The 19,036-nt window shown below is 36.8% G+C and overlaps 1 protein-coding gene and 1 pseudogene across 6 annotated transcripts in view; both read left to right on the forward strand.

Annotated features, from left to right (window-relative positions):
* The window catches only part of UBR2 (ubiquitin protein ligase E3 component n-recognin 2), a 123,702-nt gene that overhangs the window by 69,697 nt on the left and 34,969 nt on the right, over positions 1–19,036 (forward strand). For all 6 annotated transcript variants that reach the window (XR_005126825.1, XM_037519719.2, XM_037519720.2 and 3 more), the window contains 14 exons: positions 613–715; positions 1,823–1,871; positions 2,276–2,430; positions 3,804–3,906; positions 6,473–6,582; positions 6,695–6,775; positions 7,104–7,282; positions 7,747–7,946; positions 10,439–10,532; positions 11,288–11,449; positions 14,007–14,110; positions 14,763–14,841; positions 17,002–17,150; positions 17,592–17,647. Coding sequence is in view for 5 of the 6 variants with exons in the window: in XM_037519719.2 (XP_037375616.1) it covers positions 613–715; positions 1,823–1,871; positions 2,276–2,430; positions 3,804–3,906; positions 6,473–6,582; positions 6,695–6,775; positions 7,104–7,282; positions 7,747–7,946; positions 10,439–10,532; positions 11,288–11,449; positions 14,007–14,110; positions 14,763–14,841; positions 17,002–17,150; positions 17,592–17,647 (1,624 nt within the window). In the remaining variant the exon portion in view is untranslated. The remainder of the gene's footprint in view (positions 1–612; positions 716–1,822; positions 1,872–2,275; positions 2,431–3,803; positions 3,907–6,472; positions 6,583–6,694; positions 6,776–7,103; positions 7,283–7,746; positions 7,947–10,438; positions 10,533–11,287; positions 11,450–14,006; positions 14,111–14,762; positions 14,842–17,001; positions 17,151–17,591; positions 17,648–19,036) is intronic.
* On the forward strand, positions 11,460–13,925 carry LOC119252470 (40S ribosomal protein S2-like; annotated as a pseudogene).

Consider the following 19,036-nt stretch of genomic DNA (forward strand, 5'->3'; position numbering starts at 1 on the left):
TGAAATTAACTTGGATAGGTGGTCTTTGTAAATGTCTTGAATTTTCTTAAAACTGCTATGTTCCCACTTGAGTGTGCCACCTAAGTTGTGGGGTGACCTCCGAATGCTGCCTTTTCTTGTTTCCTTGTGTTGCTCCATCAATAACAAGGTTAACCCCTTGCCGAGGTAGTGTAGACAGTGTGTGGTTTTGGAGAAAATATAGAAGAGATTCTCTTAAACCCAAAAATTGTATTTACTTTTTTCTCTTGATGGACTTTATTACAAACACCTTTACTTGTCAAAATACAGAAGTTTGAAATCACTTTTAGTGGCCTTCAGTTGTTTGGAGATGTTTTTATGTATGTGCCCTAGATCCTGTGGTCAGACTGGATTGTTACCACAACAGTGACCATTCTTCTGTCTAGTAAGGACAGATTCAAAGTGGATGAGCTAAATAAAATGGACCAACTTAAAGTTTTGGGTGCAGATTGCCGAGTTAACTGTTAGAGGTAGTAGTGCTGACATCTCCTAGCAGTGTATGAGCGATGTTTTTTTTATTATGTATTCTAAGACTGTCTCATGAATTAATATATGACTTAAGTAATAATATTTTAAGGACCTTTCTTTTCATAGAAAACCTGGATTAACAGGACGAGGCATGTATGAACTGAAACCAGAGTGTGCCCGAGAATTCAACTTGTATTTCTATCACTTTTCAAGGGCAGAACAGTCCAAGGTAATTGGGAACATTTAAAGTGTACTGGGGAAGGATTGGAATTTTATTTTGGGTTTTTCCTAAACAAATTTATTCTTCACTGATTGAAAAAGAATACTGGTTTTCTGTAGGAAATCTGGGAAACTTTTTAAAGTTGTTTTTTTTTTTTAAGATTTATTTATTTGATTGATTGATTGATTGATTGATTGATTTATACATACATGCATACAAGCACTGGGTACAGTCAGACGCGTGGGAGGGTGAGAGAATTCACCAGAGCCAGAGCGGGGAGCAGAGCAGGCAGAAGGACCAAAGTAGATTGCTGAGGGGAGCAGCGGGCGGCAGGAGAGGTCTGTGCGCCATGTGGGACCCTCCTCCGGTGGCCGGGGAGCAGCCAAAAATCAAATCAGCGCTGCAGAGGCTGCGGGCAGCTTCGCAACGCAGCGCTCAACCGCTGCGCCACCGGGGAGGCCCTAAAAAGTTTTAAAGAAGAAAGTACAGATTACCTATTATAATGCCACCACTCACCACTTAACATTTTGGATTCTTCCCCAGTGTTTTGCATGTACATCTATAAGATCTATATAATTATATACATGCACACACATATAATTGTCTACATTTTATTGGCTTTAAAGACAAATGTCAACCTATATTATATATCAGTTAATGCATTTTATACTCATTTTAAAATTAGTACTACTTAACATTATGCTTTTCCATATTACTTTATGACATTTTCTTGATCATTCTTAGATAAATTTTTACTTTTATCAGTCTACTCTTTTAAAACATGAAATAAATGAAATTATTGACTAGAACTTGAACATTAAATAGAACTTGAACATAAAGCTTGTTTTTAGTTTTTAATGCATATCTTAGGGTTCAACCTAAACAACTTCTTTGGATTTGGTTTGTATATGTTTCCCCTGTATTTTAAAGCAAGAAATAACCCATTCAAGGGCACTCTTAATGGAGTGGGGGGTAAGCCTTGATGTATCATTGGTGAAGGCTGTAACACTAAGGATAAAAATCTTTTAAAATCAGAAGATAATGGTGCAAACGTCAACTTATGTCAGTACTTTTGTATTACTAATTCCCTGTCCAAATTACTTTCTTTTGTATTAGGCAGAGGAAGCTCAACGGAAATTGAGAAGACAAAATAGGGAAGATACAGGTATTTATCATCTTTTCAGAAATCTCACGACAGTCTCTTTTATTTGTTAAACACTTATGTATTGATAGATTGTCCTTAGTGTAGTGGAAGGTTTAAATATAAGCTTTCCAAGTGACCAAAGTACTGATAAGCATACTAATAATGAAATAGTCCATACTAAGTCATTCCTGGGTTAATGTTTTTTCTCAGATTTGAAGATGTTCTGGGGAAAAGTAAGGCTTTTTCTTTTGTTCTGTTGGTATATACATAGTTCTTTTTATGCATTTGATTGATCTTGAGAAGATAAAATACAACTTCAGTGTGTAGATGAATATTCTTTGAGTGATGACTATCAAAAGTATTTGTTAATGGAAGTTTTTTTGAATGCATGCTACAAAGGAAACCAATAATAACTTCATTTTCAGCACTTCCACCTCCAATTTTGCCTCCATTCTGCCCTCTGTTTGCAAGTCTGGTTAACATTTTGCAGTCAGATGTCATGCTGTGCATCATGGGAACTGTGCTGCAGTGGGCTGTAGAACACAATGGATATGCCTGGTCTGAGTCTATGCTGCAGAGGGTAGGTTTGAAGACATTTATATTTGTATTTTAGTGGTTTTGTAGTAAAACTCGAAATAATTGTCAGTAAAACTTAAGACAAAAATGTATTTTGTTACCTTAATTTGACACAAGTATATTATTACTGATTTTGTGTCAGATAATGAAAATGAGGGTGGCCTGACCAACTATATATATCACACAAGGTTGTAATTACCTTTGTTTGTTGGCCAATCTGTTTCTCATTGATTGGTCTTGTGGGTCTCTGTTTATGCAGTACTCGGATATTTGTGTATTATTATCTTTTACATATATTTTTCATTTAATTCTCTCAAACTGAGTTCATCAGTATCCATGTTTTGCAGTTGAAGAAATTGAAATTTAGAGATTTATAGTCCTCTACCTAGTAAGTGACAAGTCTAAAGCCTTGTTGTATTTTACTTTATAGCTTTAATATAAAAGTCATTCTTAGTTACGATCTCATTGAATCTACACAACACCCTTCTGAGTAGTTACAACTTTTTCCATTGTATAGGTGAGTCAAGTTTAAGTGATATTTAATTAATTTGCCCATGTTATTCAACTAGTAAGTAACATAATTATTCAGTTCATAGAATTAGCCTACTCTGCCTTACTCTGTGCTGGGCACATTACATACAGTACTTGTAATCCTCAAAACTCTGTTTTCATCCTTTTTTAAGATGATGAAATTGCACTTGGATTTTCTGAAGGCATGTAGCTTAAAAGCAATGAAGTAAACAGCCCTATTTCCAAGAAATGTTATACACAGACATACAAACCTTCAGAAATTCAGGAGCAGGTTAAGAGTAATTAAAATACAGATAGATTTGGCATAGTTATATATTTTCTTTGAAGTCCGTTAAGAAATATTTTGTGAGATATACTGAAGAAAACTAAACTTTATAGATTTTGTGGCATTAGCGATAAAAGTGTGTCTCTTTCTGAAACGATTTTTTTAGTTCCTACAAAAATTGAACTAGGTAATTTTTCATGGACTAGGTAATTACATGATAGTTTTCAGCTCTAATTTTTTAATCATTGATTCTTAGAAGAGTTAAGACTGTAGTATAGGGGTGGAATAAAATTGAAAATTATATAGTGTCTTATAGTAATTTTTTAACTTATCCTATGAACTTGCAGTTGAATGTAATTGAATTTTCTTCCTAGCTAAATAGAATTGTTTTCCTTGCTGAGGTTTCTTTTTTAGAAAATGAACTTTAGAGTTTGGATTTAATAAAAATTGGAATTTCAAATTAGATTTTAATTATACTTAGTCTTTAATAACTATTTTTTGTAATAATGATTTTTTTGTTATTTCTTTAAAATATGTACTTAATTTTCATTTTACTAAATTTAAAATATTTTGTATTTGAGGTGTTACATTTAATTGGAATGGCACTACAAGAAGAAAAACAGCATTTAGAGAATGTCATGGAAGAGCATGTAGTAACATTTACCTTCACTCAGAAGATATCAAGTATGTATACACTTTTTACTAAACATACTCAACAGTCTGTAATTTTAAATATGTAATGTAGCTTCTTTTATTTGATCATATAGGTTCTAAATATTGAATCCAAATTTCTGAGGCTATATATATTCATCTGTATATTAAAGGTACTATATCAGTTCCTGATGCATATTTTCTGAATACTTAGTGCCTAGATATACTTAAAATATAAAAATTTTAATTCATAAACAGAAAAAAGTTAGTCCTTAGTTTGAAATCAATAAAGGACATACTTTTAAACTCTAGTATACTTTTTTTTGTAATTAAATAGATCTGATCTATGTCATTGTATAAATTTAAGGTGTTAAGTTGATCTATTTAATTTGCAGTTGATTGCATGTGAATGATACCTTTGTAGTAATATTTGTTGCGTTATGTAATTATAGTACAACATTGTATTCATCATACTGCACAATAGATCCCTATAATTTACTTACTACAATAGGTTTGTACTAATAAACACCATCAATCTAGGATATACTTTTAAAAACAATAAAAATAAGAAAATTAGCTATAGGGCGTTGCATTATCATTACATAATGTAATAATAGCTTTTTTTAAATGACCTGGGAAATCGTTTTTTTAGCTTTTCATTAAAAATTTTTTTTTTTTAAGAGAATGCCTTTTTTTTTTTTTTTTAAAGATTTATTTATTTATTTATTTATTTATTTATTTATTTATTTATTTATGCAAGCACGGGTACAGTCAGAAGCACTGGAGGGTGAGAGAATTTACCAGAGCCAGAGGGGAGAACAGAACAGGCAGACTGACGAAGTGCACTGCTGACGGGAGCAGCGGGCGGCAGGAGAGGTCTGCGCCAATGTGGGGCCCTCACCCGGTGGCCACGGATCGAACCGGCGCTGCTGAGGCTGCAGGCAGCTTCGCAACCCAGCCAGCGCTCAACCGCTGCGCCACCGGAGAGGCCCAGCTTTTTATTAAAATTTTTAAACATATAGACAGGTTGAGAGAGTTGTATAATAAATAGCCATTTACCACCTAGATTCAGTAGTTAATATTTTACTATGTTTGCTTTTATATTTGCAGTTTTTTAAGACTTTTGTTATAAACACAATTTTTCACCTCTAAAAGAAAACCTTTTTCCTTATTTACTGCACTGTGGCAGCTGTGAATCTTTTCTTGTTTGCTTAGGGTTTTATTTTTGTTCATCTTCAATATTACTTATGAGTTTTTATTCACTCTTTTACAGTACTCTTTGGTGCTCAAACTGTGCCAGTTTTGTTTGGCAAGAGTCTGTTCTAATGACTTCTATGGCCTTTGGCCCTAACTCCATTAGTGTTTTAGCACCACCTTGCTGTCCTGTGCTTCTGTTGTACTTAAGCTGTCCTGGACTCGCAGTCAACCATTTGTTGAGCTGTTTAAATGAATTTAGGTGTGATAAGAATGTATGAATTCCTTGCTTGCAGAAGATAATTTCTACAACTTTGGTTAGTGTGTTGTTCTCCACTATTTCTTCTGAAGAGATAATGGCCAAGAATACTGTTCTGCTGAAGGATGCAGAGGAATAGTCCTCTCCTATTTGTTGCTAGCTCTCTGCTTTTCCCTTTTCTGCCATCATGTGGGTAAATGAGAAGAGGAGGGGCAACTGCCTTTCCCCACGAAAGACTGTATTCTTGGGTGCTCATCTTTGTCAGTATTTCTTTGTATGGATTTAACATTGTGTCTTTTGCCTTCTTTTGTTCCTGCACTTTTACTTCAAGATAACCATGCAGAAAATTTCTTAATTTCATTTACTCATCACCATACAATCTCAGATTCCCTTTCACTTTCTCTCTCTTTTTTTAGAACAGTCATCATTTTCTTTGGAAATTCCTCATTTTTCTTTAAACATTTTATCTTAATAGATATACTGTTTATACTGTTTATATCTGTTAAACAGATATACTGTTTCTAGAATTGGCTCCCTAAACCATGACCACAGAATTTTAGATCTGGAAGAATATTAAAGATCACACAATTCAATAACTTCATCTCCTAGGAAAGAGGAACATTTTGCCAAAATGGTAACACTTAATTCAAGAAAATCAATAACTGGACATTTCTAACTATAGAACTAAATTAGTTAATGTTGATTAAATGTGCTTTTGAGAGTATGGATTGACTTTTGTGTTTTTTCCCCACAAAAGAAAATATTTCATTAGTGAAAAAAATTTATTTATTTTGAATGGAAGTTTTATCAAAAGGTCAAAATGAATAGGTATATTTATATACATATATATCCCTGTAATCCTAAATTATGTTCTTAGACTTGTAATATCTCAGATAGAACTTTTTTCCTATTTAATTTCGCTGGAGGCTATTTTTAAATTATCATTTGGTAGATGATCTCAGTTCTGTTGATAACTTGTTTGTCAAACACAAATGGGTAACATTCTCCAAAACACTAACAAGTAAGAGCCATAATCAAATGATAGGCAAATGATGTTACAAACAACTACATTTATCATCTTATGCATGGTAATAAACACTATGATGTGTTAACTTATGTTTTGTGCCTTTTGTTTTTCCACTTTAGAACCTGGTGAAGCACCAAAAAACTCTCCTAGCATCCTTGCTATGTTGGAGACATTACAAAATGCTCCTTACCTCGATGTCCACAAAGACATGATTAGGTGGATATTAAAGGTAAAATGTCCTGCCTGCGTTGCTCTATTTTTGTGAGAAACATTAAATATTTGTTGTTCTTATAGTTAATAATGTTTCAGAGCATCAGAATAACTGCTATTTTTCTTCATAGACTTTTAATGCTATTAAGAAGATAAGGGAGAGTTCATCCACCAGTCCTGTGGCAGAGACAGAAGGAACCATATTGGAAGAGGTATAAGAAGTAAACAGTGGTAACAATGAAAAATTATAGCTAGTTCACTATAAACAAATATATCTGCATTAATATTATACATGACACCATTCACATGCATGTAAATTCCAAGATGTTCCACTATTTGTTTATTTGTTGTAGATTTTTTTTTTTTTTTTGGTCTGATTTTTTTCTTAACATGTTAGATTGAAGGTTAAGAAATCTTTTCTCTTGTTTACATAAGATTATAGAACAGTTTTTGGTTAGTATTTACAGTAAAGATTCTGCTTTGGGTGGGAAAATGTGCATTTAGCATCCAGTGGCCTAATTGAGTGAAGCATAATTTCAGAGTTCAAGAGACAAAGACAAAGCTGAGAGAAAGAGGAAAGCTGAAATTGCCAGGCTGCGCAGAGAAAAGATCATGGCCCAGATGTCTGAGATGCAGCGACATTTTATTGATGAGAACAAAGAACTCTTCCAGCAAACCTTAGAACTGGATGCCTCTGCTTCTGCAGTTCTTGATAGCAGGTAAAATATCATAAACATTTTTTCATCTCTTGACCAGCCTTCTTAATTGTGATAAATGTTGCCTTATTTCCTTAAAGTATTCCTTTCATCCAGCTGATTTATTTAGAAGAGTTGACAGAAAAATTTTTTGGCCTCTAGTTAAATAAGTTAGTCTTAGAAATTTGAGATACATGTATATCTCAGACTGTAGATAATTCATGTGTACATTTAAAATATGTTATATAGAAGACATTCATGAAAGAATGAGTAATGTTTACACAAGGCTCAGTAAACTGACTGGCTTCTCCTTTGCATGTTGGATTGCTGCAAGGATGAAAGATGCCAGTTTTGATACATAATTCTGGCAATTCAAGTCATCAAAACCCTCTCTATTAAATTTGTTCATACCTGGAGTTTATAATGCATTATAACTATATTGAATTTTCTTATGCTCATTAGTTACACTTTCAACCTTTTTATTGCAGCCCTCTGGTTTCAGATATGACACTTACAGCATTGGGCCCAGCACAAACTCAGGTCCCTGAACAAAGACATTTTGTTACCTGTATATTGTGTCAAGAAGAACAAGAGGTAAAGGTGGAAAGCAAGGCAATGGTCCTGGCAGCATTTGTTCAAAGATCAACTGTATTATCAAAAAACAGAAGTAAACTTGTTCAGGATCCAGGTAGGTCATAGCTAGGTCCTCCCTATTAATAATGACTGTAACTTTGTGTGACTGATGATAGAGATTTTAATGACCTCATAGTAACTTCCTAAGTTTGGCTGTAACTTGGGCATGAATTCCCCACTAAACAAATATGGAAATACTCCCAAAATTTCAGTATCGTGCCTGAATTACATGACTTGTAAAGAGTAGAGATGAAAAGAAAAGAAAAGCTTTTCTTTGTGATACAGCATTATCATACTATGCTACTTAATAATTTTCCCATTCTGTGGACTTTTAAAATCCTAGTAATTACTTGACACACTGAGATAACAATATATTTGTTTCATGGATAGATACAGAGTAAAATCTCTTGAGAAGCAATCCTTTTTTTTTTTTAACTTTTTTTTTTTTTTTTTAAGATTTATTTATATAAGAAACCAGGGTACAGGCCAGATGCGCAGGAGGGTGAGAGGATTCACCAGAGACAGAGCGGGGAACAGAACAAACAGGCAGACTGACTGAAATACACTGCTGAGGGGAGCAGTGGGCGAGACAGGAGAGGTCTGCTGTGCCATGTGGGATCCTCACCAGTTGGCCGGGATCAAACCCATGCTGCAGAGGCTGCGGACAGCTTCACAGCGATGCGCTCAACCGCCTGCACCACCAGGGGAGGCCTGAGAAGCAATCCTTGAACCAGATTCTGACTTAGAATAGTGATAATATCACAAATAGGGTCCCCCAAAAGGCAGATTAAGAGAGATTATTGTGTAGGACATTTATTAGAATCTTGGGATCAACATTTGTGGAAAGGAGGGGAGGACAAAAGGTTGGGGCTAAGGGAGAAGGTGAGTTCCAGAAAAACCTCAGCTAACCCCCTGTTAGCTCTGGGACTAGATAGCTATGCAGAGGTGTCCTGAGTTTGAGCAAAGGGGCTAAGGGGTCTTTATACCCTGACACTGATTTGGAGACTTATTATGGACCACATCTGGAAAGAGGTGTGACTTGAGTGAGGCAGTTGTCCCTAAAGAAGGGTGACAGTTGAGTAACCTTTTCCCCCAGCAGTTGAGGGACTAAGATATTAAGGGACTACATTATTATAGCCACCGGGCACTTTTTATGTCTTTGTTCTTATACTTGTCTATATGTGCACACAACTTAAGTAAGCTAAAGAGTGGGAATTGTGTCTTAGAAATTTCCAAAATAGGGCCTCCCCTGGTGGCACAGGCGGTTGAGCGCTGCGCTGTGAAGCTGCCTGCAGCCTTTGCAGCGGCGGTTCGATCCCACATGTCGCGGCAGACCTCTCCTGTCTCACCCGCTGCTCCCCTCAGCAGTGTATTTCATCAGTCTGCCTGTTCTGCTCCCCACTCTGGCTCTGGTGAATCCTCTCACTTCCCACACCTCTGGCCTGTAACCCAATTCTTGCATGCATAAATAAAATAAATCTTCAAAAAAAAAAAAAAAGAAAGAAATTTCCAAAATAAGTATTTAGTGTGTGCCTTTCATAGCATAGTAGTGAAAGGAGGTTTCAAAGCCTTACAGTTAAGATTTCCTTTTCTCTTAGGGAAGTCTTCCCAGTGTGACTCCGAAGCACCTAGTTAAGATTGGTCAGTTCATCTTAAAAAATGGTCATTTCAGCTAGGGATTTATAAATTACATTTCATTCTGAAGACAGAATTGCCAGTTGTTAGTTCTTGAAGAAAAAATGTTGTCTATAAGCAGATTTTCCAAATACTTTCACAATTTATATCAATAAAGATCTTCTTTATGCTATTATAACATTTGCTCTATTCTAGTATTTGCATGTAATTGAAACCTGAATGATTTTTTCTAGAGTGTTAAAAAAATTTTAAGATTATAATATAGAGAGTTCAAAAAATTCCAAGAGACCAAGTACCCATCTTATGTTTTTCTTCATTTTTTACCAACTTTGAATATAAAAAAATTAGCACCCTAACAGAAGACTTTGAATTTCCTTTTTCACCCCCTCTGAGCTAGGCTGCTGGCCTAGATTTTTACTTTGCTTTGACTCTCCTATGGGGGATTGTGGTTATTCTCTATATAAGTGTTTCTAGGCAAACTCTCCTCAGGGAGCGCACCCCCTTACTGCGAAAACATCTAACATTTTGTTAGAGATCATTGTGACCCAGCAGCCCTAAGGGGATTAAAGGCAGCCCCAAGAAGATTATCTCTTTTACCAGCTCAGGGCATCTGGAGGAAATGGGAGTCTCTTAAATTGTGTCCTTAAATTGTGAAATGTCACATATGGAATTTCAATTTCAGTTAATTTAAGGTATATTTAGTTAATTTGTTCAGGGTGATGAAAATCAGAGGATCTTGCTTTTTAAATAATCCAATCTTGCATAAATTATTAATATATCAAACAAAAGGAATAAGCTGGCATTTCAAGTTTAAAAGGATATTGCAGTTTGAAGTAGTACCTTTGTTATAGGAAAATTAAATGCTTGAGTTTTTTTGTTTTGTTTTATTTGTTTGTTTGTCTTGTAATGCAGAAAAATATGGTCCATTATTCATGCACCCTGATCTGTCTTGCGGAACACACACTGGTAGCTGTGGGCACATTATGCATGCCCATTGCTGGCAAAGGTAATTTATATTCTTAATAATAGTCAAGACAAGCTTACCAAAGGCGCAAAATTAAAATTTTAATAAAGGAAATTGCATTCTAGAAAAGGCAGAAAAAAAACTAAAGGTGTTGAAGAAAAAACTCTGCTTACTGCACATAGCAATTAAAATTAAGTTGCTTCTTTATACATATAAAGAAGTGACTTAGAAATTTCACAGCACATCAGCTATATCTTTTAATGTGGAAATCTGTATTAAGTAGCAAACTAGATGAAGAAAAAAGTTTTTACATTGGGATAAACTCTACAAGAGTACTTCTTCAGGTCCAAGGCAAATAGCTTTGATTCTGAAGGTGTTAGAGGTGCCCTGGTACTTCTGAAATTGTCGTGGCCCCTGTGCTAAGATATGATAATCTCAAATTTGTTCTACAAAACCAATTCAGTGCTATTATTTTAGCACTGTGTTCACTGATTTATCATAAACTGTCTCTAGCAAGTAACCAGCAGCACTAGGACAGTATCACACAGCACTAAACCCAGGAATCTGCTGCATTGTTAATGATAGTCTTCTTAAATTTTCCTATTTTAAATTTCTTAACCCATTTTGATAACTAAGACATCTCCAAAATTCAAGTTACCCATGTTCAAAAAGAATTCAGTTCATTTTAAGGCTTTAATTTTTTAATTGTTTTGGAAATACATTATTTAAAATGTTAGTAGCTCTCGTTTTCAAAAAAAACTGCCATTGTTTTTGATACCTCGTGTGTTCTTGTAAAGGTATTTTGATTCTGTTCAAGCTAAAGAACAGCGAAGACAGCAGCGATTACGCTTACATACGAGCTACGATGTAGAAAATGGAGAATTCCTGTGTCCCCTTTGTGAGTGTTTAAGTAATACTGTTATTCCTCTGCTGCTTCCTCCAAGAAATATTTTTAACAAGTAAGTTTTGACTCATAAAACTTTCATATCAAAGCATAATCTTTGAAGATAATGAAATAAACTGGGTGGGGAGGGCGATCAATCTAGATAAATCCGTTTTCCAGATGATGCTATCCAAACTTTTTATGTAGTCTTGTCTTCTAGCAGTCCCATGATACAGAAAGTATAAAATTCCTGTGTATTCATGAAAGCAGTTTTCTGTATTTCTAGGACTTTACATTAACTATTTCTCACATACTTTCAAGAAATGTTTTTGTGCAGTTTGCTAACCAACAACAGCTTCAGTAATTGGGCCAAAAATTGAATATCTGTTAATGTGTTTAAAACAAATAATGTGTTTAAAACAAATTTTTGTCATTTCATCATTTTCAGGGTGCAATTTGTTAATAGTATTGGACATGTTCATTTCATTTAAGAATTTGATACTGTCTGCTATACAAATCTGACCTCAAGTTTTTTTGTTTTTTTTTTTAATAATAAAGAACATATCATTCCTGTATAATAATTTTTTTTTTAAGATTTTTATTTACACAAGCACTGGGTACAGTCAGAAGCACGGGAGGGTGAGAGAATTCACCAGAGCCAGAGCGGGGAACAGAAAAGACAGACTGACGAAATACACTGCTGAGGAGAGCAGCGGGCACGGTAGGAGAGGTCTGCACGCCATATGGGACCCTCACCTGGTGGCCAGGTATTGAACCAGCGCTGCAGAGGCTGTGGGCAGCTTCGCAGCCTAGCGCTCAACTGCTGCGCCACCAGGGGAAGCCCTGACCTCAAGTTTTATGTGCTACTTGGATCTAACTCAAAGCAAAGTCCCTCAACTTCAGTAGTTCAGACTATGCATCTTAATCTATGTTCTTAAAATACCATTAAACTTGAGTGTAAGCTCATGGTTTTCAGTCATAAAAGATTATCATGGTGCTGACATAAATCTGCTCTTGAGCTGATAAAGAAATTTGAGAACCATTGTTAGAATAAGGATTCATTGCATAAAAGGAGACCAAAAAATCACCTTTGTTGGAATTTACCCATCATTTGTGATGCAGGATTGTTGTTTTTTTCCCGTGAGAGTCTATTATGACATAGTCATTAAAAACACAAACTTTGGAGTCTGATAGAGGTAGGTTTGAATACCAGCTCTGTCTTTTATATGGCCTAAGTCAAGTTACATAGCTCTATACCTGTCTCCTCCTCTGTAAAATGTGCATAATAATAAAACCTATTTCATAAGAATATTTTTAGGATTAATGTAATAGTACAAAATGCTGACCGTAAAATGCTTTATTAAGTACTTGTTAATTAATAAGCACTAAGCTGCTTCTACGCGAACACACCAAATGGCAGACAACTCCAGGGCTGCGGGAGGGCCTGGAGGCCTGGGGGGCCCTGCAATGGGAAGCCGCAGCGGCCTCCACGGAGGCTTCGACAGTGGGCCCCGGCCACGTTGCTCGCGGAGGCAAGGCCGAGGACAAGGAGTGGATCCCGGCACCAAACTGGACCACTGGTCAAGGACATGCACATCAAGTCACGGAAGAAGATCTCCCTCTTCTCCTTGCCCAGCAAGGAATCTGAGATCATTGACTTTTTCCTGGGACCATCCCTCAAGGACAAGGTTTTGAAGATCATGCCCGTGCAGAAGCAGACCCACGCTGGGCAGCGGACCAGGTTCAAGGCATTTGTGGCCACTGGGGACTACAGTGGACACGTCGGTTTGTGCGTTAAATGCTCCAAGGAGGTAGCCACTACTATCCGAGGGGCCATCATCATCCTGGCCAAGCCCTCCATCGTCCCCATGCAGCGAGGCTACTGGGGGAACAAGATCGGCAAACCCCACATCGTCCCTTGCAAGGTGACCGGCCACTGTGGCTCTGGGCTGGTGCGCCTCATCCCTGCCCCCAGGGGCACTGGCATCATCTCTGCACCTGTGCCCAAGAAGTTGCTGCTGATGGCCGGTATCAATGACTGCTACACCTCAGCCAGGGCTGCACCACCACCCTGGGCAACTTTGCCAAGGCCACCTTTGATGCCATCTCCAAGACCTACAGCTACCTGGCTCACCCCCTACCTCTGGAAAGAGACCATGTTCACCAAGTCTCCTTACCAGGAATTCACCAACCACCTGGTAAAAACCCACAGGAGAGTCTCCGTGCAAAGAACCCAGGTGCCAGCTGTGGCCACCACATAGATTTTATACCAGGAAAAAAAGTGAATTACGCCTGGTGGGGAGGGGATGGGGATAAGCACTAAGATACTAGTGGTGGTTATGGTGACTGTGAGTATTTAAGAAATATTTGCAAATTCCAGTACTAAAAAAGTGAAATTTTTGACAAAGAATGTTAGTAACAACACATCAATAAATAATATATTTTCATTTCCATTGATAAATACCAATTCTGATTTTTCAAAAGGCAACAAACTTTCCCCCAGCATTTTTTAAAAATTATTTCAAGTGTGTTTAAAATATGCCCATGATATTTTAAGGAGGTTTTTTTTTTTTTTTTTGTATCTTAAAATAAGTAACAACAAAATACTAAATATTCTCTATTATCTTTTATAGCAGGTTAAATTTTTCAGACCAACCAAATCTAACTCAGTGGATTAGAACAATATCTCAGCAAATAAGAGCATTACAGGTTCTTAGGAAAGAAGAAAGAACTCAGAGTAAGTTCTGATATCCTGCTTTCATTTTCCCCTAAAGTCTAAGATTGTTAGGAAATGTAGTTTCAGAGAAATTGTTTTAAAATATTTTAAAATTTGATTTATTCTAATTTTCTTTTTCTCTAATGAACTAAATTTGACTTTACTACTTATTCCTTGAAAATATACAAGCTTGTGCATGTTTACAAGTTTATGTATATATACAAGCTCATAATAAGTTTTTCTCACTTATTCCCCTGCTTTATCGAAGAGCTTCTGGGGTTGAGGGAGCTGTAACTGAGAAGAGCCAGCTTCAGTCTCAGCGGGCTGACTCACTTTGTTGTTGCGTTACCAAAGGTGTCCTGTGCTCTACGCCCCTGGCCTTGTGGGAAAGCAGTGTGAGCAAAATTTTTATCAGTGGTTTTTATAGAAACAAAATAGCATACTCTTGCTTTTCTTATCTTCCCTAGCTGTGTTCTAGAAAGTATAGGTGATGGAAGAAGGCACCTAGTTTAACTGGAGAAATTGTATTTTCATGCTGTATATAACTGTTATGCCTGTTTTTATTAATGAAAAATTTTCCTGTTGTTTTTAAATTTCTTTGACCTAAATTCAGAATGAAATATATATCACATTTATAGAAACACTGTGAATTGAAAAATAATTTTTTCTTTAGATGATACCTTTCCCAAGAACGCAGAAAAAATGAATGAATTCCAGTTCCCTGAAGGATTTAGACCTGATTTTCATCCTAAGTGAGTATATTATTTTATTCCTTTAAAATTCAGCCCAGTGGAAATGAAAAGTTAAGTCACCAATTAATAATACAACTTGTCAAGGTAGGGAGCAAAACGTTGCAGAACATGGGTCTAACTTTTTTTTTTTTTAAGATTTATTTATTTATGCATACAAGAACTGAGGTATAAGCCAGAGGTGCAGTGGGTGAGAGGATTGGCCAGAGACAGAGTGGGAAGCAGAACAGGCGAATCTACTGAAATACACTGCTGAGGGGATCAGTGGGAAGGAGAGGTCTGCTGCGCCATGTGGGTTGTTCCCTGGCTGGCCTGGGATGGCACTCGTGCTGCAGCAGTTGGCTATAGCTTGATAGCACTGTCTTTAATCCCTGTGCCACCATGGAGGCCACAGCATGGGTCTTTCGTTAACATCATAAATCACATGCTCATTACCCGATGGCACTCATTGAAGGCCTAGTGATACAAACCTAAGAACCATGTGGTGTGTTTGACTCTCCAACCTGTCGTAGTCTGCCTTGCTGACTCCCCACTCTATATATCTCTATCTGACTCCTTGACATCACCCCATCAGTACATCTAAATCCAAACCACTCATCTTCCCCACCAAATCCCATGCCAGCCTCTGGCTTCCATATTTCTATCTATGGCCCCACCAACCCCTTGGTAACCCAGGATCAAAACAAGTATTTTCAGCACTACTTCATCCTACAGCTAGTTAATTACAAAGTGTAACATAGATTCTAGAGCTGGACTGCTTCATTTGGTCCCCAACACCATTGCTTCTTAACTGTGCAACTTTGTGGAAATTGCTTGACTTCTTTTTTTATCTATAAAATGAGGACAGTAATACCTATTTTATAAATGTTACACAGGTAGTCTTGGCATAATACATGTAAACTAGAAGCTGCCTGGCCATAAAAGTAACTCCATTAAAAACTAGTATTTAGTAAAAAAAACATCAGTCCTCTGCCTCCCACATTCCCCCTCCTCATCCTGAATCCTGTGGGGATTTTTTTGTATGTTTGTTTCTGTTGTTACTTACTTTCACATTTCTAGTTAAAATACTTAGTGACTCTTAATTTATCATTTCTAAACAGTAGCTTCTGTTGACTAGTAATTTAGGATTCTCCTCTTACCTCTACCCTAACCACTGCTCCATACCAGTCTCCCAATAGAATTATTTCACAATTTTTGGTTAAATCAGTTGTCAGTTTTCACATTATAATCACATCTACTAATGTAAGTTGTGTGTTAATATTTCCTTTCTTGCGTAATTTTATCTTTCCTATGGTTAATAATTACCTAGTTTGGTTTTTTCCATGCATTTGGATTTTTTTATGTACTCAATGACTTTTTGTTCTTCTTAAATGCTGCAGTAGCTCTTCTAAGAGCTCAGACCTGTCAGATGCACTGTGCTGGAGCTCCTACCCCAGCCTCTGTCCTGGCGGCCAGTCAGAACAGGGCCAGCCACCTCCAGGACTTTACTGGGCCAGCTCCTCTTGTTTCCTTGGTCTCATCCTCCTTTTGTCTTACAAAGGGGTATCTTCAGCAGATTGCTGAGAGAGGGTGCCTAGATGTTAAATTTTTATATCTGGAAATATCTTTTCTGTATTCTGTATGTTTGATAGTTTTGCTATAGAATTATGAGTTACAAGCATTTTTCATCTAGATTTTGAAGATATTGTTTTACTAATTTCTAGCATCCTTTGAGAAAGAAATTCCTCTTCCTTGGTAACTATTACTTCTGAAAGTTTATTCCTTCTAGAAATTCTCTGTTTTCTACAGTGGCTGTGTTTTTCTTAAGTCCTTATTTTCTGCATGTTTGTTTTAGCTTATGTTTGATTCTTTCCGAGGATTCTTCACTAAAGAAGCTAAATCTGTGGCAGTGGGTATTGCTGATATTCTCATGATAGGGAAAAAAAGTCACGGATCCCACAGATCACCTAATACCTCCTTTTTGGCCCTATGCCTTATCCTGCCAACCCCTAACGAGCACAGCCCCTCCCAGGCAGGGACACTTTGCATACCTATAATCGCCCCTTTGCGTATAACTGTCTTTGGTTTGAGTGGTTCCATCCCAACATAGCAAATAGTTGCCAAGAGAACCACTTAATTGATAGCACATTGTTTTTGAGCTAATTCTGTATATGTTCACTTTAGGAATCCTTATTCTGAAAGCATAAAAGAAATGTTAACAACATTTGGAACTGCTACCTACAAGGTGGGACTAAAGGTTCATCCCAATGAAGAAGATCCTCGTGTGCCCATAATGTGTTGGAGTAGTTGTGCATATACCATCCAGAGTATCGGTAAGAAATTTAGAATTGTCTCTTCTTAATGTCACAAATATACATTGACATGAGTTATGTGTAGTAGCCTGTATTTAAATGAGATGTTTAAAATGGGTAGCAATAGGAAGAAATTATTTAAAGCCTTTGGAGCAAGAAATGTAGTATACTGACAAGATATTAGAGTAACAGTTTATTAACCACAGGAACAGAGAATTCATTTTGGTGATAGTTACAGCTTCCCTTCAGTTTAGGGAATATGTTTTTATTTTCTATCTTCATCCACAGTTAATTCTTGTGAAATGACTTAACAGATTTTGAAATCTGACAATAATATTGCACTTTTTGCAGAGAGAATTTTTTACTTTAAGAAAAATGTGATAATATATATATAGCAAATTAGAATATTGGTTATGTGTATATTAAAATGTACATATTATCTGAACCATTTTTAATTTGCAGAAAGAATTTTAAGTGATGAAGATAAACCATTGTTCGGTCCTTTGCCTTGCAGACTGGTAAGTTCTCAGTTTACTCAGTTCATGGAATGGTAGATTGGAAATTAGGTGGTTCTGCTTTTTGTAATCTTAAAGACCTGAAATGGTTATTTAAGCATAAATTCACACCTGTCACAGTAAAACCCACTTTTGTTAGTGATATTGAAGAAATAATGTTTGCAATTTAATTTTTCTTGGTTTTTCTTTAAATGTATTTCAGCTCTTTTTATCTAGACCTCTTGGTTAAATACATGAAAACAGGGAAAGACACTAAAAACAGTGCTTGTTTCTGAATTTTTAATGCTTTAATTGGAAATACAAAAAAACACCATCTACTACATTTTAACACCTGATACAAGCAATGTATATATAATACAAATTAATATCAAAGCCATTGAGTACATTTACTGACTAGAAAAATGAGGAAGGGGCCTCCCTGGTGGCACAAGGGGTTAAGTCTCAGCACTATGAAGCGATCCACAGCCACTGTAGCATGAGTTCGATACCTAGCCGGGGAGCTAACCCACATGGTACAGCAGACCTCTCCTGTCTCGCCCGCTGCTCCCCTAGTAGTGTATTTCAGTCAATCCACCTATTCTGCTCCCCACTCTGTCTCTGGTGACTCTTCTCACACACACACACCCGCGCCTCTGGACTATACCCTAGTTCTTGTATGCATAAATAAATAAAATAAATCTTTGGGAAAAAAAGGAAAAGAAAAATAAGCAAAAAATATACAGTAAAAGCTTGCTCATTTTTACTGTGTAGCTAGTGTTAGTGTTATGTACCGTTAAGACTTAAAATCGTAATGCTCTTAAGAGCAAAATCATGTAATTTTATTCATGTAGAGTCACCTGGGAAGTGATTGAAAAGCTGCCTAGACCCTAGGCATGCCTACCACCAGTCAATTCAGTCAATCCCTAGAGATGGGCCTTAATATATTAAAAGCTTCCCAGGAACCGGGATTGAAAACCATTAATATAAGAGCCTGACAAAGAAATGAAAAACCAGGATAGTAAGTCCTCACTTAATATAATGTAGTCCACAGAGTTCTTAGGAATTGTGACTTTAAGCTAAACAACATAAAGAAACAAGATCCTGGAATAACAGCAATTCTTTCAACATTGGCTAGAATTTTTTTTTCTTATCAATATCATAAAGAAATGATGTCAGTCAAGAACCTGCTGTGTAAAAACTATAGTTCAGGGCCTCCCCAGTGGCGCAGCGGTTGAGCGCTGGGTTGCGAAGCTGCCTGCAGCTTCTGCAGCGCTGGTTCGATCCCCGGCTGCTCCCCGGCCACCGGAGGAGGGTCCCACATGGCGCGCAGACCTCTCCTGCCGCCCGCTGCTCCCCTGCCGCCCGCTGCTCCCCTCAGCAGTGTATTTCGGTCCTTCTGCCTGCTCTGCTCCC

Source organism: Talpa occidentalis, unplaced genomic scaffold, assembly GCF_014898055.3.
Source record: "Talpa occidentalis isolate TD23 unplaced genomic scaffold, MPIMG_talOcc4v2.1 talOcc4.2, whole genome shotgun sequence".
NCBI classification, from domain to species: domain Eukaryota; kingdom Metazoa; phylum Chordata; class Mammalia; order Eulipotyphla; family Talpidae; genus Talpa; species Talpa occidentalis.